The 22,436-nt window shown below is 39.8% G+C and overlaps 1 protein-coding gene across 8 annotated transcripts in view; it reads left to right on the top strand.

Moving 5' to 3' along the window:
• STN1 (STN1 subunit of CST complex) overlaps positions 1-22,436 on the top strand; it is a 46,801-nt gene that overhangs the window by 19,712 nt on the left and 4,653 nt on the right. For all 8 annotated transcript variants that reach the window (XM_064514189.1, XM_064514185.1, XM_026117522.2 and 5 more), the window contains 7 exons: positions 2,199-2,294; positions 6,600-6,671; positions 8,583-8,744; positions 9,970-10,081; positions 11,011-11,170; positions 18,104-18,226; positions 18,828-18,900. In XM_064514189.1, the coding sequence (XP_064370259.1) occupies positions 2,199-2,294; positions 6,600-6,671; positions 8,583-8,744; positions 9,970-10,081; positions 11,011-11,170; positions 18,104-18,226; positions 18,828-18,900 (798 nt within the window). The remainder of the gene's footprint in view (positions 1-2,198; positions 2,295-6,599; positions 6,672-8,582; positions 8,745-9,969; positions 10,082-11,010; positions 11,171-18,103; positions 18,227-18,827; positions 18,901-22,436) is intronic.

Raw genomic sequence — 22,436 nt, 5'->3', positions numbered from 1 at the left:
CACAGAGGAAAGCAGCAAACCTGGCCAATTTCTCTCCTGCTATAAATGGTGTCAAGAAAGCTGGAAAACCACCCAGATAAAAACAGCAATTGTGTTATCCTAGAGGCCTTGAAATGAGAGTGGGTGTCAAACTCAGTTGTAGTATATAATTACATCGTGGAAATGAGCTTTTCTCAAAGTTATCATGCAGCACTGCTTTGTGACAGCTTATCAACAAGTAAGGGAAGCTCCAGATAGCATAAAAGGAGGTAGTAAAAATTAAAATAATGGCAGCCAACTCTGGTGAAGATATGACTGGAACTTGCGATAGATTGCTGCCACGTCTTCCTGTTGTGGTCACCGCGTATTAATATATGTGTATTTACTGATTTACTAGGAGCTTGACTGGATGCGCTCACGCATGACAATGAATGGTTTCAAATGTTTAGCATATTTTTGTTGCTAGCAATGTGAATGTAATTTGAAGCGATAATCTGGGGGGAGAAGAGCTCCCTGTTTCCACTTCCAGGTTGTCTAGCTTGACAACTTTTAATAGACCATATAAACATAATTTCATCTTTCAAATGAATTCAGGTAGGTTTCTCGGAGAGTGAGGGTGGAGTTGTGTACAAATTGAAGGGGATAGAGAGAACCAGTTTTCTCTGGTCCCCATCATTTGCCAAAACTATAACTCAGTTTACTAACTGGGAAATGAACGTAATAATATACTCTGTGGTGCTATTGTTATGTTGCTTGTTGTCCCAGTGAAGAGCATGGAGGCTCTGCGCTGCAGATTTACCCTGAAACTGACTCAGACCTTCTTTTACAAAGATTTTGAAAGGTTTAATGAATGTTTATATACACCGGAAGCATCTCCATTGAGAGTTTCTATAGCAGTGTTTATTGTCTCCTGGTAAATGGAATGAGAAAAAAGTGGACAAACCTGCTAAACATAAGACCTGACTGGTGACTGCACAATTAGTATAGCTAGCTCCAAGGTGACAGCACTAGATGCGTCCTCAAAACATTGCAGTGGGCTTTTATCAGCAAAACTTCTGTATAACAGCTGCCTGGCTGATCACCTGTGATTTTTGAAGCTTTACTTTTTTTTGTCTGTCGTTTGTGCAGAAAGTTAATTTCAGGCCCACTTAAGGCTGCCAGATATGTAGGACAAGTTATTTTTGGCTTTCCGTTTTGACTTTTTTAATACAGAATGTTTTTACTGACTCCCTTGCTGCAGTGTTTCTCTTTCCCTTTATAAGAGTAAGACTTGCCACAGTGTACTGAACCAAACGTTCTCTTCTGAGTCCTTTGAGTTATCTAGTTTTTAGAAGCTAGCTATTGAACATCCCCGATGACATTGTTTCAGTAAAGCAGTAGTATTCCAAAACTGAAGAAATACATTCACTGAAGTTTAGCCAGCCCAGGATATATCTGCAACTTACTGCTCTACTATCCTCCTGCTAGTGAACGGTGAGGCTTCAGTATATAATATTTACATCAGTGTTCGTTTAAAAACTTTTGCGGCTCTGTTTATTGAAAGAGGTTACAGCATATGACAGCCTCAATACTATTGAAGTCCACTGGGCTCTGATTCCTTGCTCTTACTTGGACATATTTTTGCATCTGTTATTCTTATCTAACTCATCTTTATAGATGCACAATAATAGCTTTGAAGGGATGTTTTTAGAATGAGTTATTTCTGGAACTGAAATTCAGGATGCTGTCCATGGTGATTGTAGTGTACTCCACAATCTGAGTGTTGGGTGGTGTTTTGTTTTGTTTTGTTTTTTTCCGTAGTGGTCCCTATTCCTTTAGTAATGAATGACAGAATTATGTTACTTTGCAACTGTTCCTGATTAAGGCAGAGCCTCCAAAATTCATTGTGAGAAGGCTGAACTGCTTCCATTGTATTTGATTATTTACTCTTAAACCTGATGATGATTGGAAAAAAAAATAAAGCTAAAACCTACAGCAAATGAACTGCTTTGCAGATCAAAATGTGCAAGAAAATAAAGGGATGATAAAATTTGAGACTCAACAAAAGTAAGCCTTTGGTATCCTAAGTAGAAATGATACTCCTTCCTCGAAGTGTTTCCAGTCCTCACAGGTCCAGGGGATTTTTCATATGAGCAGGCATACTGACAGGTGCGACTATGTAGGGTAGGCTATTTGTAAGGAATATGTAGTTATACTTAATTCTTATGTTCTTTGTTTAGGTATATTCTTTTATAATGGACGTCCAGTAAGACAGGTAGATGTTGTTGGGATAGTGGTTCAAACCAAAGAGCGAGATGCCTTTTATAATTATGGAGGTAAGAAAAGTCTTTCTTTATTCTTGCATTTATCAGCCTTCCAATCTTAGTTACCATTAGAACTTAGACTGCCTTATTTGATTGTTCTTGAAACAACTCTGCCCTTACCCTGTTACATAATGTACATCTACAGTTGAGATCAGTTGTCAAAATTAGGGAAACTACTGCTTATCTCCACTTCAAAGGTGGAGAAACAAATGGTTAAAGCTGAATAAATGATTCTTTTGGGGTCTCCTAGCTAATCTTAATTTTGGTTATTGCTTTGCCACTGGACTCCACTGTCTTCCTCTCATGTATATGCAACTTTTTTTTGGTTGTGTATAAATGGATGTAATGGTGCCTACAAATGAGAAGTCACTTTTTCCTTTTTTGAACTGTAGGAATCCCTTCTGACTTACATATTTTGTCATACCTTGGAGACAGTTTTTAATAGCAGGATTTGTTTATATTTAGAGGCATAAGTGCCTTAGCAAATCTGACTCAACCACCGTAGTACCACTTACAAAATGGAGGCAGAGGCAATTCCCTGCTGCACAGAAATATTGTGAAGATACAGTCAACTACTTATAGGCAGGTCCTGCTCCCACAACACCTGCAGCTTCATCACTGCCGCAGTGTAGCAAGGACTACTAGTGCATGTAGCACACCCTGCATTGGGTGCTGCTTAGAGTTGCCCCTGCACTCTACAGAAAGATCCCTACAACTTCTTTAAAGCTGACATTTTCTGTTTTTTGTTTATTTGTTTTTGTAGTCTAATTTCTGGATGTTCCTTATAGCCCTGCCATTATGCTCAATAATGAGTTGGCAGTAAACATGTTAAAGTGTGAGATCCTCTGGCATTTATAGTAGCACAGGTGAAACAAGCACCTAAGTTAAGAGGTGGAAATACAGTTGATGATGTAATGAAATGTTGAAACATAGATTGAACATCAGCTATTATTCTTTTATTGCACTAGTATGCAAATATACTTGTCACTTCATGAGAACAGAGGGAGAGAGAATCAAAACGACTGAGGCAAAAAAAAAATTTCTGTGGGTAAGGGTTTCCCACGCTGGTCTCAGCATTCGTTTAGGTGTAGATTTGTTGGAAATGTTTGATTGGGGTAAAAAATGGAGGAACAGAAATAAAAAGACCTGCAGACTAGTGGAATTAAGGCCTTAGTGTTAGATCAGCCAACCTTTAAGTACAACTCTCAGCGAGTTTGGCTTCCTGCTGTCCTCTTACATGCAGCTCCCCTCTTTGTTCCAGGAGTTGCTGGTTTGAGCTTTCAGGCTACCTGCCAGGGTGCTCCTCCCCAGCCTGTCCTCCCAATTCAGGCGAGCTGACTCCACCAGCGTAAAACTGTAGCTTCTTAGACAGTTTCCTGCTTGCAAGGTCTTGCATCTCTCAGTTTAACAGTATCTGGTTGGTGAGTCACAGAGCAGGCATTGTATCAGTTAGTGCCACATGCTGTTCAGTATTTGCTCACCTTCCATCTGCTTAAAAGTGACTTACAAAGCAATTCCCCCTCTGTACTTTTTGTCTGATGGATAGAGAGCTGAAATATCTTTGTATCACTGCCACTATCTCCTCCGCTCATTCCTATCTATCTACTTGAGAATGCGCACCTCTCATTTTAAGAGTATCTTAGGTCTTTGTGCTGGAAAACCAAACAGCCAGAGTTGGTGAGGAAACAGTAATTGTAGAAGAGAGTGAATTCACTGTCTTTCCTAGATAAAAGAAAATAATAGCTTTGGCTAATCCAGGTTTTAAAGTTTTGATTTTATTATTTGTTTGTTGCTATTATTATAATAAGTTAAGAGAAGGGTATTTAATTAAAGCCTAGCTTTGAGCAAGCTCATATTTTTAGCCAGTGTACCTTTCTGACTTTTTTCTCTTCTTAACAAAACCAGATGATTTTTCGTCTGGTTTTCTTTTATACTCCAAGGCTGTTTTGAAATGTCGAACAGCCTCCTTAAACAAAATCTCACGGGAATCTCAGTAAACTCACACAGAGCCTACAAGAAACTTTGCCTTTTTGTTATAAAGAAGTAAATGAACCCAATTATCTCATTTACTGGGTAGCTTTGAGAGGGCTTTAAATTAAGGTGAAAGTCAAAAAAAGTTTAAAAACAAGGAGTCAAAAAGGCAGCACAGGAAGTTTTCAACAGCTTGTGGACCACTTGAGTGCACTTAAAATAGATTAGCATTCTCCTGTCTAATTAGAATACAATTGCAAAAGTTTTCATTCATCAGTGCTTCACTAGTTACTTGTCTTTTTGCTGAAAGCCTTTATCTGGGAAGTGAGAAAACTTTCAGAGCCTAGCTCAGCTACCAGATTCTCTATATGGTCAAGAATAGGACAGTGTCTCTAGGACTCCATTTCCTGCTGTTACATTGACAGTGAGGAGCCTGGCCAAACCCTTCAGTCTTGTTTGTTTTGTTTCTAAGCCCTTCATATGAAGTATATCTGTTGCATTTGGTGCAACGGAGGCATTTTCAAGCTGGATCATCCAGATGCTGCAGTAATATAGTGAAACGTCATCTACCCTGATTCTTACTGCTATGGCTGGCTTGCATTAATGTTTTGGCATGACGTATGGGGGCTCTTCCTCCTACTAAAACAGCTGCTTTTTTTTCTCTACTGAAGAGAGGAAATCCTATCAGCTAGATCATTATCTTGTTCTAAAACAGCAACTCCTGTGCAGAATTAAAGCTGCAGGCACAGCACCTCAAAAGCGGGACAGCAATGGGGCAAGCATGCTTTTAGTGATGGAATTTGGAATTGTGTGCATCTTATAAATGCTGTATCTTAGTTATTAGAAAAGTGCCTATTCCAGACTAGTGCAGCTAGGCTGCTGGGAAACAGGAAGGCAAGACAATGACTTGAAATTGGATCCCCCAAATAGGGAGATTGTTTCAAAATATGTGAGACAATGCAAAAGCTTTTTGCTTTGATGCTATGGTTCCCAGAGGAAGCAACTGCAGGTACCAGTCAGGGCCTTCATGGTAAACACGGATGCTTTTGTAGTCCAGGATCTGGTTTATGAGGCAGAGGAAAATTGCAGGTTCCCCCATGGGAAAGCTCAGTGCTGGAGATGGTTACATTCAAGAAGCAAGATGCATGGAGTGGTAGCTGGACCTGAAATGTGATCTTTGCCGTGTTGTGACAGGCGTTTAGTGCCTTTTTCTTTGTGAAATATTTTATTTAGAGGGTGTTTGTTGGACAAGCTGCCTGTATACAGACTTTTTGTGACCTGTAGAACAATTGATTTCTCTGGCTTTTTTGTGTTCTTTAGCTTTTTTTTGTCTTTTTCTGCTTTGTCATTGACAGTACAAAATTTATTTTGCTTGGTACTAGCAAAACAGGAAAAGCCAGACAGCTTCTGTGCTCAGGAGATGGTGTTGAGCTTTTTTCAGTGGCAGAAGTGGCTTGCATGCCACCAGTGGTACATATACTTTGAGTTGGAAATCCCTGGCCTAGGGCAGAACCACAAGCATCTTGTCCTCTGTCCCTTCCTGGCTGGAGGAGCTGCCTTTGCTCTCTGCAACATACAGGAACTGCCAGCAGACTCTGTGCACAATATTAGTGGTGTTCTTTTACTGTAATGTTCCTGTGTGAGGGAGAAATTTATCTTGATGTGTTTCATACTGTTAAGAGATTTTAAGGTCAGAATGGGCCACTGGGTTACTTAAGCAAATTTCCTACATAATAAAAGCCAAATTTACCAGTTAGCAGACCTCATTTTCTCTCCTGCCGTCCTGCTCTCCCTCTGATTTTTATACTCAATTTAAAACTTGTTGCAGGGAAGTATCTAATCTTGATTTGAAGACATGGAGAAACAGGAAATTGTTAATAGATTGTTCCAATGGTAAATTGCTCTGGCTGTTCAGTTTTATACTTGGTTTCCTATTTTAATTTGTCTGTCTACAGCTTTCATCACTAATTGCTCTTATAACCCTGTCAATGAGATGAGAACCCTTTCATCCCTAATATTTCCTTTCTTGGGATGAATGTACTAAAACCTCATAATTTAAATCAGTGCTTGAATTTTTTTTTTCTTTTTGTTAAGAGATGCCTATTACTTCACTGACCTCTAAGGCACATAATCATGATTTCTGGTGCTGAGCTACTTCAGCAATTGAAACAACTGGGGAAATTATTTCAAAAGCAGAAGTAGGAGTTGAGCACTTGCTTTCCCTTTCTAACTGGATGAATTGAGATGTCTTTGGCAACCATTTCCCTAAATACCTATCTGTTTTTATTTTTTGGAACTTCATCACCTGCTTTCTTAATCCCACTTATTCTTGCAATTCTTTTACAGTGGATGATAGCACTGGTGTTATAAATTGTGTCTGCTGGAAAAATCCCATGGGAGCAGAAAGACCTTTATCAGGTAGCTTATCAAATACATAATTGTGCTTTTGACTGTACATTTTTCCTTTGTGTCTTACTTAAATAACTTAGTAAACAATCAAACTCACAGAGAAGCAAATTAAAATCACAGTTTGTTGGGCTTTTTGTTGTTGTTTTCTTAAATACCATCACATCCTACATCTTGGGCCATTTTGGGAGCCTCGTATTACTTTCTTTGTGCTGTTGCCGATGGTGGTCCCAGTAAAAACACCATGTTTTGACCTGTCATGCATTTTCTTATCTGGATAACATAATATTTCAATTCCATGCTGTGAAATTGTTCAGAGAATCCTCTTGTTACGGTCCTTTTTGTGACTTCATCTAGTGAAGAACTACTCTGGAAATTTGCCACACGCCACAGCTGCTGTTTCTGAAATCAATCCATTAACCAGCAACCTGGTCTCATTCTTCACCCTTGTGATACAGTGGTTTCAGGATGCCTCTTCTGTTGTTTGTTTGCATTTATATTCCCCTTCTGTTCATGCGTGTGTTGTCAGTGATGACCTTGAATGTAGCTTAAACACAGTGGGAATATCAGCGGTCTTTTATGATTTGGACTGTTCTAAACGTGCAGAAGTTGCACATATGAAGTGAATCACTTCTTGCACTGAATAACAGAACATCTCACTGGTGTCTTTCTCCTTGCTTTTCCCTCAGGACTTGTCATAGATCAATGTATAGTATAACTTCTACCTTGGACCTGCCTGAAAACCCATCTATTATTTTGGGAACTCCAATACAGAGATTATCAAACCCTACTGAAAGAAATGTTATTTGTGTCATCTGCCTGTATTAGTATGACACATGCATAGGATGGGGAGGGGAAAACTTGATGTAAAAGGTAAATGCTCTGATGGTTGTGGAACAAGCCCATTTATACACGCAAACCAACTTGCATTTGACAAAGCTTATAACACATATATTGCTCTAAGTAGTTCTTTTAAGGTTAGTCTTTTCTCTGAACTATGTATAAGACAGCAAGCCCACCATGCTGCTTGTAGAAGAAAGATGAGCTCCCTGGTCACCTTGTAGTTTCTCTCATTAAGCCTAAGAAGAACAATTCCTCTGTAACTGGAATCTAGAAGATCTCACTTTCAGAGAGGTGATGTTGTGGCACAGCTTTCCAAAAAAAGTGGTGGGGGCCCACAACCAAACCAGTTGTTTATGAGGAACTTAAATTCATAACCGGAATTGCAGGAAATACTGCTTAATATAGAATGAGAACCCAGAATGCTTCTTTCCTGTTTGTGTTCTTAAATTACATGCACATCGGTAGTGCCCAAATGGACACTATCTTATTAATGGAAATTAATTCATTTGTATCTGCTAAAGAAAACAAGTCCCAGAAGGTAAAGGCAAATTTTCTTCCAGCTTATAATCATGCTCATAGATGCTTGGATCACTAATCAGGTTGTAAATTACAAAGAGTTTACTCTCCTGCAAAGGTGTGTTACGTAAATGTGAAGTTCTGTCAAGTTGTGTTCACATTAGCGTAGACACCAGATTGCACCACATGAATACCTTGGCCCCACCTCAGATGATTCATCTTTCTTTTATGCAAAACTTTCAGCTTGGCTTTTTTCCCTCTCCTCCCTCCTAGCATGACAACATCAGCTTTTCCTATTTGCAGTTAAAAATGTTCTGATTTTCAACCCATCTAGGACATTTTCAGAATGATAAGTCAAAATCTCCTCTCTTTTCCCCCTTTCCCAGGTGAACTATTTAAATAAATATAATACTGTAAACTAAAATTGATACTCAGAAGTTTTGCTGCCTAAACTTCAACCATTTTTAGCAATATGATTACCGTGATCCTTAGGCTTTTGGACAAATGCAAGGGTATGGATCTTTTGGCCGTAATGCCTGATCTCCTTTCTCCTGCTTCTTATAGCTTGTCCAAGTACACCCAGCAGTCTTAATGTGCTTGAACAGATGAAGAAACTCCAGGAAATGGTGAGCGAGAAAACCAAGCTGGAAATTGGGGATGTTGTCAGGGTCAGAGGTCACATCCGAATCTACAGACAGCAAAGAGAAATTCAAGCCTCATCTTTTTGTGAGTGTTATGGACCTGTGATATATATAACTTGGTTGTCTGAATTTGCAAGAAGACCCAAACTGTATGTAACTTATGAATAATTGCCACTTTATTTTCTGGCATCTCATTTTTCTAATGAGACGTTATTTAGTTTGTAGGAATAGACTGCCTGTGAATGAGGCTTTCCTGGAAATCTTGTAAAAGATAACTAGAGTGAATACAAGAATGTTATCCAGATACTGGGATTGGGTACCTGGCAGAGTGCCAGTTTTCTGTGTGTTGAAATAGAACAGCCAAAATCCCTGGGAGGGGAATTGGTGATCTTTTATGTCACATTTCATTAAGACTGTTAGTTGCTTTGGAGAAAGAGTTAGTTTGTCACAGCCTCTATAATCCTTTCTATGGGCAGACAACGATTTATGATGACGTTGTACCATGAAGGCCGAGTTCTCCTAAACTCTTTGGCTCTACAGAATGACTGAGAAGAGTTCCTCACCTTAAGTTGCTCAGGCACAGTTCTGCAGGTGCTGAGAGCTCTTTGGGCAGCAATTTTCTGCAGTCAGTTATATGTATCCTAGGAACTTTCTGGTTACATAACTACTTTTCTTCTTAATATCTATGTTACTGTGTAAGAGGTGGTTTTCCTCTATTAAATCTTTTGGGGACAATACTGAAATAATTCCTTTGGTGTGAAGAAGCCCATCATTTAAAAACCCTGCATAGATCAGATAAAAAGTTTGTAGCTTTTTCATCACTAGCTAAAATCTGAGAGGGAATTCAACCCTTCTCTCCGAATAGGAATTTTATGAATATATAACCCATTCAAAGGCTGGTAATAATACCATTGTTTCATCAAAGAAGAGCCATCTAAATAGCTCTAAATTGCTTTCACATTGGTCCAGTAAAGCTCCTTACCATCTTCTGACTTCATCTAATGTACCAAGACTGCTGAAAGGTAAAATAGAGATCCTGAATTCCAGTTAAATAAGTTGTCAGACAAAAGCATAGCCTGCAGTGCATCACAACAGTCATTTACCTCCTTATAAGCTGTGAAAGTGGGAGTAGCCTCTGTGTGTGTGTTGGGGTTTGTTTGTTTTTGTTTTGTTTTTTTAAACAACAGAGAACAAAATATGCCAATTTCATACTGGCATGTGAAACTCTTCTGTGCTGCCTCAGGTATGCTAGCTTAAAACGTTGGTGTGGCAACCCTGGCCAAGTATATATTTTCTTTTCACCGTTCCAGATAAAGTGGATGATCCTGTGTGTGATGTTCAGATTTCAAGAATGCTGGAGCTCCCCTGTCTTTATAGAGAAGTTTACGATAAACCTTTCCAAGGCCCAGAGGGGACACAGAGGTAAATGTGTTATCCAGACTGGTCTTGGGGCAAAGTGTAGGATTTTATTAATGTTTGTTTATTATTGTAATACCTGTGGGGAAAGGTAGAACAGGGCCCCACTGATTTAGACTGAGCACAGACATATAGTAGCAGCCTGCTTTTTCTCCTAAAGAATTGATCACAGAATGACAAAATGGTTGAGGTTGAAGGGGCCCGTGGAGATCATCTAGTCCACCCACCTCTGCTCAAGCAGGGTCACTTAGAGCATGTTGCCCAGGACCCTATTCAGGTGCTTTTGAGTATCTCCAATTTGGAGGCTCCGCAGCCTCTCTGGGCAACCTGTTCCAGTGCTGTTATGATCCATACAAATGAGATACCTGCCCATAATTTGAGAAAAGTAGTATGACACTCGAGCAAAGTGAGTAATAGGAAGGTAGCAAAAATACCATGTACAGACCTCTTACATCTAGTACAGTAAATTGGGGTTTGGGGATGTGGTCAACAAATTAGATGGTGGAGTGGCCTTGCTTGATTTTGTTTTACATGTAAAGATAAGGAGCTATTCTATCAAAATGCTCTTGACTCTGCAGCCCTTGTCATCTTCCAGTCATGAAGGCATAACCTCAATAAACTAAGTCCAGCATCAGCTTCAGTATTCCATTTAAGGGTCACTGGTTGTTCATTGGCAGGTTTGACACATGCAGTGTGGTTTCAGAGACTGCGAATCTTAAATCCCAATAATGTTACACAAAAGGACTGAAGAGGAACAGCTGGATGTTCAATGCATATAAAAAAAGTCTGTTTTAATTAAAGGTTTAGAGTAAAATCCTTCAAGGACAGTAAAATGCCTTTTGACATTTGAAAACCAGGCTAAATTCAGGCAACTGTTTTAAAAAATGTTAGTAGTGTATTTCTTGCTTTTTGACATGTTCTGTGTATCCTTGTAGTGGCCCAGGGTGCCTGGATTTCTCGAATATGCTGTGTGAGAAAGTGAAAGGCTTCTTACTACAAAACAGAATTCAAACCTTTTACCAACAGGAGCTGGAAACAATTGATACTCTGGTGTCGCTGGCCCATCAGCCTCTACCCAGTCCCAGCTGTCAGGAGGTGAGTGGATGCAACTATTTCAAGTTTTTAGTGGAGAAAATATTGCCTTGTACTTTTTTAAGCATAAATGACCTGATAAAAGAGACTGCTGCTTGTTATTTATAGGACTTATGAAACCTTAACACCTGAGACATTTGAAACTGGGCTGAAGAAAGCCATGAGAAAACTGTTTTTAAGGGTAACCTTGTATTAGGGCTGAGTAACCTTACAAAGCCTGCAGCAAGCACTAACTATCTAGTTCTGTAAATAGTGGCAGTATCAGAAAAGAAGGACCCGTTAAGGCACTTGAATTGTTTGTGACAGATGTTTGAGATTCTGAATTTGACCAGGAGAAGAGAGTAGAGGCACTCTACTTATTTCTCATTTGAAGCTCAATATATTGATATAGATGTGACTTTAGAATGGAAATTATAATGAGTGAAGGAACAACTGCTTTGTTACACATTTTTCTTGTTGGACATCCCTAGTTGTGAAAGGCCATGATTACAAGGAACAGAAAGTAGGATTTAATTGAAATCAGAACTGCATGTAAACAAACTGTTAAGAAATAAGCTTTCCAATAAGACAGCATTGTCTTGACTAACTTCAGAATGAGGAATAGAACAAAGGCCATTTTGTAATATGGTTTTATATTATTCCGTGTTATTTTGATAATTTGCAAGCCAGATTCTCAAGCCTTGTGAAGTGGTAAATTTCTGCAAAAGCAACACAGTTACAGCTTTAACCATGTTACCAATGGCAACTCAAACTATTAAACCAGAGTATTATAAGTATGACTCACTTGTTTACTTTTTGGGATTTTTCTGTAGCGAAACAAATCCATGGCAGTCATTTTCACTGCCTGGTTCTGCTACACATTGTGAAGTTAAATGTGCTGTATTATGTTAATGTCAGATGTTTGTTGAATTCTTAAAAAACAAACAAATAAAAAAACAGTCTCCTGTAACTGAATTAAAATAATGATGAAAAGTAGCTCTGTTCTTGCTGGCTTCATTGAACTGCTTGCTACTCATAGCTGCTTCCTGGTTGCTGTTTCTTTTATTTTCACTAAAGGCATTTTTGTTGTTTGCTTTAAAGGAATAATGGATCTAAGCAAGGACAGGAGCTACTCTGGTTTGTGACAGAAAAGTTTGATATTAGAATATCAAACGTGAGACAAGGTATTTTCTAAACCAGTTGCAACAGTATTAAAAGTCCACTTTACATTGAAGGAAGTAGTGGTCATTGTGACTAATACTGGAAACTTCCATCTCTGAAGTTTCAGCAGTTATAGAAGGATCGTGATGAATGACTTGCAAAGCCATTTAAAATAGGAACTGGTGAAGAACAAACAGAGAAACACAAAACCCCAACAAAAATAATGTAGCATCAGCATTGTTAGCAGCCCTGAGGAGCTACCATAATAGTTAATAGTTATTGCTCTTGACTCTGATGCAGAGGTGTGAGTATGTCTCAGGAATTTGGGCACATAGATGCTTATTAAGCAATTGCAGTTTTTCGCTATTGCCCTTTGGTATTAAATCTTTGCAAAGTGGCTTATATCTCTTTGCATAAGAAAAAACCTGCAGTTGTCACATGACCTGAATGCCTTAAGGTGAGGTCCTAGTAATGCGCTGGAGGTGCATGTCATTGTTTCCCTGCTCTGTCTTGGCAAGGGGTCAAGTACTCAGTTTTGTGCACCAAAATAAGTGTGATAGACCTGATTTCTCTCCCTCTTCCTTTCTTTTCCCCTCTATAGTTTTCTGGTTTGCATCCCCCTCAAACCAAATGGGTAAACAGTGCTGGTAGTACAGAATGATAGTATTTCATGCCAGTTTGGCAAGGTAGGAGCTAGATGAGTGGACCAAATTGTAAACTACAAATCACACTAAAATACACACACTCGTTTACTCCTTGCACTTTTCCTGCGTGTGAAAGGCTAGGTTATTTTGATGTATAATTGGTCTATTTTTTCCTGATTCCAGTGCTCCAGCTGCTGTTAAATGCTTTTCTTGCTCCCCTCTTCCTTTCCCTGTGATGCTAGGAGATGTGGCACACCCTCTTCACCTTTTTCCCAACTTTTAAAGCACTTGCACAGTGTTCCTCACAGTGGGAGAATATCTCCCAATGGAATATTTCCTCCGTGGAAAGGAGCTGCTATGGAGTCACTGGCAGCAGAGTGAAGCAGGGGGTTGAAGATGCGAGGAGATAGCTGAGATAGTTTGAGGTAGGCAGCATTTCTGTCTTTCTTTTCAGCATTGCATCTGAGCCCTGCCCATCTTCCATTCCTGCCCTGGTAGCACAGTACCTAATTCCAGTCGTGAAGAGTCCCCGGTAGTGTATGCATCTGGATCTTTGGAATAAATCTCCCTCTAGCAGGTATATGTGGTAGAACTCATATCATGTCCTCTGTTCAGGTGCAGGGACCAGGGAACTTTTAATTTTATAGTCTACAGAGAATGGGGAAAAGAATTGAAAGTTTTTTGTTTTTGTTTTTGTTTTTTTTTTAAATAAAGATTAACAAATCAGTTAGGACTTTTAAAACTAGTGGACTGTATTCCCAAGCCTCTCCCTTATCCCATAAATAAATGGCTTTTGATATTGGAGCAATGGGTACTGCAAGGAAGACTATAAGCAGGAAATCAGGGATAAGTCCTATTGTGCTTAGTGAACTGAAAAAGTGTGCTTGCTGGACTTAGACAATAATGTCTGACAGATGGACAAGCCTCTTGTTCCTTTTTAAAGAAAACTGTGTGTGAACTTGATCCATCCAGTTTCCAAACTGGAATAAATATGACTTGCAACCAGCCAGCCTTGATTAAATGTTTCTATGCACTTGCTCCATGCTGAAACTACAGTATGTGCTGTTTTAGTAACACCATTCTGGTTTGTGCATGTCAGTAGCTTGGACACATGATTTGGATTGTGTTTTCCAGACTCTACTGTTTGTACTTCTCTTGATTTGAATATTATCTCAAAGTCAACACTGACACGTAGCTAAAGCAGGGAGTTTTAGTGTCATTCATGCTTGAATGTGGGCCCGTGCATTATCCTGTAGGTGTAACGCAGCATCGTTCATAATACATTATTAACACTACATGCTTGTCTTCCTGCCCCTTGAACAAGCTCTACTGCTGCCTTACATATATACATACATATATGTATATATTGCAAAACTTATAATAGGACTTCAGGACTGACATGTCCAGAATCACTGTTACAAAAATTGCCACTTCTCTAAGCCAAGGCTTAAAAAGTTGTATGAGAAACTGGAAAAGGCGATTTCCATGAGTGGCATCTTGTGTGTGGTGATACCAGGAAACTTTAACACCATCTGGGTGTGTTGCAGTTCATATTGAGCCAAAGGTTACATACTTTCAGCATTTTGGAGGGAGAGACTGGTTCCTGTATCACTTCATTCTTTGACCTATTATTGACTGTGCAGGGAATTTGTATTGTTTTAAAGACCTGAGAGTTACTGTGTGCATGGTACCGGCCCGCTAAGCAGTATGAGGACCATCAGTTGGAAGATAGTGATTAAAATACCAACTTAATTCTGTAGACATGGATTTTTCTTTTGGCTTTGCTGCAAAGTCCATGGCTGGCCATAGGTGGGAAGGTGATGGTGGTGGTAAAATCATTATATAATATAATAAATTATATAATATATATAAAATATATAATTTATATATAAATCATTATATAATAGCCCATGTTATCAGCACTTCAGGGCATGTGAAATTACACACTGTGAAACAGAGGAATACCAAAGGGAGGCACTTTAAAAGGAAAGATGTGAAATTTGTGAGGGGTAAATCCAAAATTCAAAGATCAAAGGGATCAATGCTCTTGCTAGTGCTTTGGATCAATAGTTAAACCACTTAATACTTGCAAATGTTTTAAATTTCTCAGACAAACAGCTTCATAAAAGTAAAATAATGGTTAATAAACTGTGACTCAGAATTAATTACATCTGCAGCTACGGCACATCTTTATTACTCCTGAAATGCAAGCATTTTTCATTCTCCTCCTGGAATAAAAGCAGGGATATGAAATCACATAAGATTTCATGGTCCCAGATTTCTTCTTTCTGCTTTTGCATAGCCCCATAAATACAGTAGTCACCATGAACTTTAGGCCAGAAATAGTATGTGTTTTTAATAGCCTTTAATGTTTCTCTTTACTTTGAGCTTGTCCAGTCTCCTCTAGATCTCTGCTTGACAGACAAAATCACAGCATTAGTGTATACTGGCTCTAAGAGGTTATTTCAAGTCCAGGAGAAATCAGAGTTGGTTCAGCAAAAGAGCAAGTGATAAAGTATTTCAGAGACGTACTACTGGTTTTTAGGAAATAGAGAAGTTTGGGGGAAGTTGTGGGATAAGAGGCTGGAGATATTTTAGATAGACTAAAAGAACAGATTATATGATTTTAGAATGTTTGTGAAGAAACTCCTAAACTGTTGCTCTTCCCAGAGGGATGCAGAGGAGAGACCGTGTTCTAGAGTGCTTTTTCCATCATTGCAGGGTAAAATCAAAGCCCCTGAAGAGGTCAGGAGACCTCATCTGTTCTTTGGGAACAGTCCTTCTGCTGTGGAGCTTCTTCCCATGGACTCTGCAGCATGTATGAGAGGGTGCTGATATGTAGCAGCTGCTTACTTATTTTCTCGATCTCGAGCCTACCCTTCTGCTTTCTCTCTGTCAATCTCTTGATGTATGTTCTTAGTGATTCTGTTTGAATATCCATCCAAGCTGAGCTGTGTGTCAGTTCACGCAGAGTCTGTTTTTAATTATCTCCCTTTACTGATGGGATCTCAGTGTTAAGCCAAAATGCATAATTATTGTGCTGCTTTGGAGATATTTTTATCTTTTTGTACTCCCGAATGTTTGCTTTCACATTAAAAATTGATCAGTCTTGAGGTGGTTGCTTTGCTAGCAGTTTCTTAGATTCTTAAAGATTTATTCCTGCATTTGAGATGGGGGCAAAATCTCTTCATTTTAAGTATGGCTATGAGAATATGCTTTTCCATGAGAGCCAATATTCTCTCTTTTCACTTACAAGACCCTTCCTGCTACATTTCATGATTGTTTGTAAAGTCTGCCAGAAGAGGCACTATGGAGAGAAATACAATAGTGTTATTACCACTATGACTGGAATAGTGTCAGGATGTAAGGTCAAGTTTGTAGTTAGAAGTAGTCTCTATTACTATCCAAAATGACATAGCTGTGGTGCATAGGGGGGCAGACAAACTTCTGTCTATCCTCCTTCAGTCTGGAACAGGAGAAAACTTCAGCATAAATAAAGACTGAGAATAATAGCTGTTGTTCTGTGTTAATGAGCTTAAACTACTAGGCAATTATTTTCACTGACAATTTGAGAGGAAAAAGATAGCTGTTGTAGGACAGAGAGGCAGGGAGGTGTGACTGTGGCCTGTTGGAACACTGAGGATTAGCTGGAGGAAAAGGATGGAGAGATTTGTGAGGTATGCTAAAGCCAATATCCCTATTGAATCTATGATTTTAACTATTCCCAGTTAGGCACATCAGTTCCCAGGCTTGGAAGTAGTCCGAGTTTCACTAGAGACTTGCAAATGGATGGCACTGATATTCTGCAAAAAGATGTTCTTCCATCACTAACTTAGTGTCTGTTTCTTATCAAGTGTCCGTGTGAATTCATTCTGGTGCATGGTATTTGCCTGTTTTACTCCCAAGGTTTCCGTGAGTACATTTAGTGAGTGAAGCAGGATCTGTGAAGTCTGCTAGCTTTGTTCAGGACAAGATGGGAGCATTTATGGTGGTGGTTGAAATAATGGTTTGGCAAGTCTTGCTTTGGTTGCTCTGGTGTGGTCTTGTTCAATCCATCATGTGTTGGTTTCTGGGAAGCAGTTTGGCTCTGTTCTCAAAGAAAACCACAGTGAGCACAATGTGCTCTCAGTAGATGAGGAAGCAACAATTGGGGAATTGAAGCAGTCTGCTTCAATTAATGGAGGCTGAAGAACATAGGACAGAGAGATTTTAAAAAGATTTTTAAAGAACAGGTCATAGTCTTGTTCTTATCTACTATACGTTCTCCTCTCCACAGCTGAGCCTTTATTTCCTTCACTTCACTAGCTATCATTCCACCACATTCTACTACATTCTTAGCTCTGCTCTACTTTCAAACAAACCCAGCTTTTTCTTTTTCTTTCTTCCTTCCTTCCCTCTGTTACTGTTTCTTAGTGTTAGCTGTATCCCAAACACAGAACCCTTTGTTCTAAATCCCCTTCTTGGTTCTGGACTTCCAGACAAACTGTTCTCCCACAAGAGGCTCTTGCTTCCCACCTGCCCTCAAAGCTTATTCCTTTGTTTCACTATTATCTTTTCCCAAGGATCTTCTTGTATACCTGTCTTCGTTTCTTGCTTGCTCTTTATCCTTTGCCTTTTCTTTTCTGCTATGGAGACATTCTTGAGAGCATGACCAGAATGTGAGTAAAATGAAAGACAGAAAAAATATTGTTCTTACCCAAAATGTTCTTACCAGTTCCCTTCTGTCCTTGAACAGTGCCTCAGTTTCAAATGAAGAGATCAAGATCCAGTCCCCAGCGCTTGAATTCCTCTTGAATGTCATCTTAGAAAGCACTGATTTTTCTTATCTTCCTCCCATATCCCCTCTACAACCCTATTCCAAAAGAAGGGAGTTCTCAGTACTTAATCAAGTAGCTGCTCTCTATACAAGGAAGGCAGTTAGGAGATCTTGCTATTGTTAAGGAACAACAAGCTTCTGGTATTTCTTTAAAGCCTGAGGTGTTGGTTAGCTTATATACAACAGATATGATTTATGAATTACTAAATGAAGAAAAATGTTTTAACAAAATCACCTGAGTTCCTCTCCCTCTTGAAACCAACTGGAGTTTTTGCTGTCAACTCTAGTAGGGCTGAGGTTTCTCACCACCTAATTCATTCCTTTTTTGCCATGCAGGTGGAGTCAAAAAGTGACCTGAGCTCCAAACGGATTCACAGTGTTTTTAAGGAAGCAGTAAGGATGCTACAAGAAAAAGGGGTGGTTTTCCAGAAACCCAGTAGCTCCAAGGACTTATATCATGTAAGGAACTGAGCTGTGATTGCAAACCTGTTCTGTGGTATGACTATATTTCATGGTCTTAGAAACAGTAGAAACATTTCAGAAGGGAAAGCTGGACCTCCAGATGCTCTCTGTTTATTCAGAAGGCTTATCTGCTGCTTTCTTCGCATTTACTTTTACTGCTACATCACCCACTGAGTTGGTTTTTGTGTAACTCAGCACCAGTCTCCATCACTGCTGCTATTCCAGGCACAGCCTGTGTTCATTAAGTTGCCAAACTGTGCACTGACACAGCAGGATACACTGAAGTCTGGGACTTGGGATAGTTCTTTTTATCAGGGGTAGGTTGAAACTTGGTGTTCTACTGAGTCTGTTGCCCTCCTTTGGGATCAATTCTTATATATCATGTTCTTCACCTAACTTATGAATGCTGCTAAAGTTACTGAAAAATAACTAAAGATTTAACATTGGTTATTAATCTTGGAGGCAGCGAAGCATGCAGACTGTAGTTATGACAGTGTTAGTTTAGAATACACCATGGCTTCAGATTCCTTTTTAATACTCCTGCTGTCTACTGTGAAATAGACTGCTAAAAACTGCCATTTTCTTTTGCTTCTTCCAGGTGACTGACCATGATAAGGAGCTGCTTAAAGTGACCCTTGATGTGATTAAGGAAGACTGTCGAAAACCAAGGCGTAAGTAGCAGTGTGATCAGGTCCCTGATGAGCTGGTGCTGACATTCATCACAATTTCTCTTCCTGCTGCTGGATTAGATACGATTCTTGTCCTTCCCCCTGAACTCAGGGCTAAGTTGCTGGTGTAGCTAATCAGTGTAGCTAAAAGCAGGAGTGCAGGAGCATCTTCCTGTGAGTGTGAGAAGAGGGATAGGAGGCATAGCCAGCAGGAAAACAAATGTCTCGGATATGAAATGAGCTGCCATTCTCTTGGATCTACATCTTTTGGGAATACTTAGATTTTAGGAAGAACCAAATGTAATGAAGTGTAGATTAGCACCTGGCAGCTGTTGCTTTGGACTGTGGATAAATAGTAAACCTTACTAGCTCAGTTTCTACAGGGGAGTTGTCACAGAAGTGACAGTATAGAAAGGTGAAATCTTTGTCTCTGTTAAGTCAACAATAAAATTTATATCAATAGGATATTCTCTGTAGGTTTTAACTGAGCATAGAGCTCAGGTGGTTCTGTACAAGAAGGGATTTTGTCTGTATGAAAGACATACTGTATGTGGCTTCCAAATTATCCCTGTCCCTCATGTGCATTGTGTTTTATTGCCGTAGTGGTAGCTTTTGCTTGACTTGCATGTGTACTAATTACCCTCATGAAGCGCTACAGAGTTTCTTTCAATTCAATGGGCAGAATGTGACAGCAGGGATCACTTGCTGCTGGAGTGCAGCTGTTCATGGGCTAGAACACGCTATAGTACAGAATAAATGTCTGCCTGAAATACAAGGCATATAATCTTAAATCTGCTTATATCCCTATACTATAATATTATAGTACTACCACACTGCTGAATTCCTCAGAGTGCTTCATGAGACGGTGGGAAGTTCTTCCAGTCAATAGGAGGAGTTACGGCAGAGAAAAATCAAGAACTGAGAGAGTCACAGAAATGACTTTGCAGAGTCCTTAGTCCTCAAAGCCATCCTTTTCCTACTGAACAGGGAAAGAATAGCAACTGCTTTACAGAGCCCCTTGTTCTCTGTGAAGCTTTCCATCTACATACAGTTACTAGCTGTAAAGAGCACAATTTCCAGGTCAGTCTGTCTTTCTCTGCTGGGTTTCAGGAAGACTGTTGCAGTGTTCTGGTCGCTGATAACAGATTTTGATGTCATCGGCTGGAAGAGTTGAAATTTGGTGAAAGGTCAAATAGGAAATAACCAGTGTGCACTTTCTCAAAAAAAATGGGGGGAGGGGAGGAAAGAAAACCCCCAAAGACTTCAGTCAAAATCAACAGGACGTTTTATCATCACTGAACGCTAGAGCAGAGCTCTAGTCTAACTGTTGAACCCCCTCTGGTGGTCAGGTGGCAGTACTAACCAGCTGCCTGGCCTTGGCTAGTGAGCAGGCTCTTCGTGAGAAAATGTGAACATGCTAATACGTCAAGAGCTTTTGCTTGTTTGTTGCAATAAATTCTTACCCATTTTCCATCGAGAGCAGTATTAATCTTCCATGACAGGAAGACTTGGTTTATGATAAAACCAAGCTCTTCTATCCAATCAGTTACTTCTCTGTCAGTTTTCAAGGCAGTGCCTCACCCCATCACTTCAATTGTGACACATTCTCAGGCCCAACCCAGCTGCTTGGAATTATTGTACAAATAAAAAATAAATTTTCAACATGACTAGCTAAAGCTCCACATAACTTGATCTGTGTTATGCCTACGTGACAATCCTAGCCCATGGTTCTGATTGTATTTCCAAATAAGCTGATCTTAAATGCCCCTATGCGAGGCCATTCTGGGTCTGTGTAGACACTTAAGACAGCTGGAAAGGGATGACGATGCAGTTTGATGCCAGACCAAACTGCAAAATGGTAGACTTAATCCAGTCTTGTTTCTTTTCTTGTCATATTGGCTCTGTTTGTAGGCTTAGATGAAGCTAATAATAGGGACGATAAAAACAGGACCATTTAAAGTTACATTTAACATGTCCAAAACATACCCTTGTGCCAGATGCCCATGACTGTATAACTCTGTCTCACCTGCTGTTGGCAGTCAGGCAAGACAGTTAATCAGAGCCTAGCTTACCTCAGGAGACAGAATCTAAACCCCAGTATGTCAAAAAGAAGGATGTTTTTAGGACTGCATCATTGTAATATCTTCCACTGCAAGGAGTATGTTTCCTCAAAGTCAGTTGGTTGCTTCTAGGAGTAGCCTATGAGTGTTTCTGGGCTACTTAGTGATTGTATGCACCCAGATACCTGCAGCTGCTCTAAAATGCCATTTTCTACCAGCATCTGGGGAAAGGCTATGTATTCCGTTGTTGAGTAACACTTGAGTCACTGTGATTTAGTTCATCATGACTTATGCTAAGTTACTGTAGATCGGGGATGGGCACTCTGACCTTATTGTGACAAACCTGTGACTAATGCAAAATGCAGTTACCTGCTTTGTTTGCAACAAGGGTCGTTAAGACCAGGTAGCCGCGGTGTTCTGTTCTCTGCACTGACCCATTCTAGGATGGTGGGTCCATTTTTGGCTACCAGCTGCTAAGATCTTTCATTACATTATACCATGGACTGTCAAAAGAAATACAGAAGAGAAATTTGCCTGAATCACAGCCAAATTCCTCCTGAACTGTATATTCGCTGTTAGTGACTCTGCATCTCTTCCAGTGACTTTTCTCAGAAGCTTCTAGGGCTGTTTTGGGCACAGGAATTTGCTAAAATGAAACAAAAGTGGCAAAAACAAAGGACACAGAGCTCCCTGGCGCTAGATATACATGCAAATTTCTTAGTACCCTTATCAAACTTCCTTTTTTATAACTTCGACTGAGGAAGAGGAAAGTTATTTGTGCTAACATGCCTCACTCATGCTAGCTTTCCATTGTTAGGCATGGAGGAGAGAGAAATCTCTCTTGTGGAGTTCGGCACTTGGGAGCCTGCTAATGGTAATGAGCGGGTTCACGAGGGCTTTGGGGGAAATGTTGATAGGGCCAGTTAAGCTGCAGCTAATGGCTCCACCAGTACATGCAGTACATGTAGTACTGCAGCCTTTAAGGACCTCTGTCTCTGCCTTGCCCTCTAGGAAAGGGGATTATTTTTACATTTTTGTGCTCTTGTATATTCTTAGGGTTCATTCCTCTTAAAAGAAGATAAAACTTAATACTGAAGTTCTGTGACCTTCTACTCCAGTAATTGCCTGAGCAGTTTACAGCGCAGGGAAGGGATTGCATTGCTAAGTGAATGAAAGTTGCACTGTAACAGTTGTGCCACAAGATGTCAGCATTGGGCAAACAGTCACGTCTCGCCATGGGCCTCCCTTGTGTTCTTGACATTTTTGAAGTTAGATATAAGCAAAAGGATTTTCACAGTGTTTCTTCTGTTCTGAATAAACTGCAGTTGCAGCAACTGGACGGTTTGTAGTAGCTGGACAGCAGGGGTCACTTAAGTCATTATCCTCATCAGGCTGTACATTGTGAGCCCTGTATACGAGAGTTTGCAAGACTGGTAGTCATTCACGCTCGTGGCTAGGGTTGCGACCTTGGCACTTCTT

The sequence above is a fragment of the Dromaius novaehollandiae genome, chromosome 6, assembly GCF_036370855.1.
Source record: "Dromaius novaehollandiae isolate bDroNov1 chromosome 6, bDroNov1.hap1, whole genome shotgun sequence".
Taxonomy (NCBI): domain Eukaryota; kingdom Metazoa; phylum Chordata; class Aves; order Casuariiformes; family Dromaiidae; genus Dromaius; species Dromaius novaehollandiae.
The sequence above is the reverse complement of the archived record's forward strand: the minus strand, read 5'-3'. Positions and strand labels throughout refer to the sequence as shown.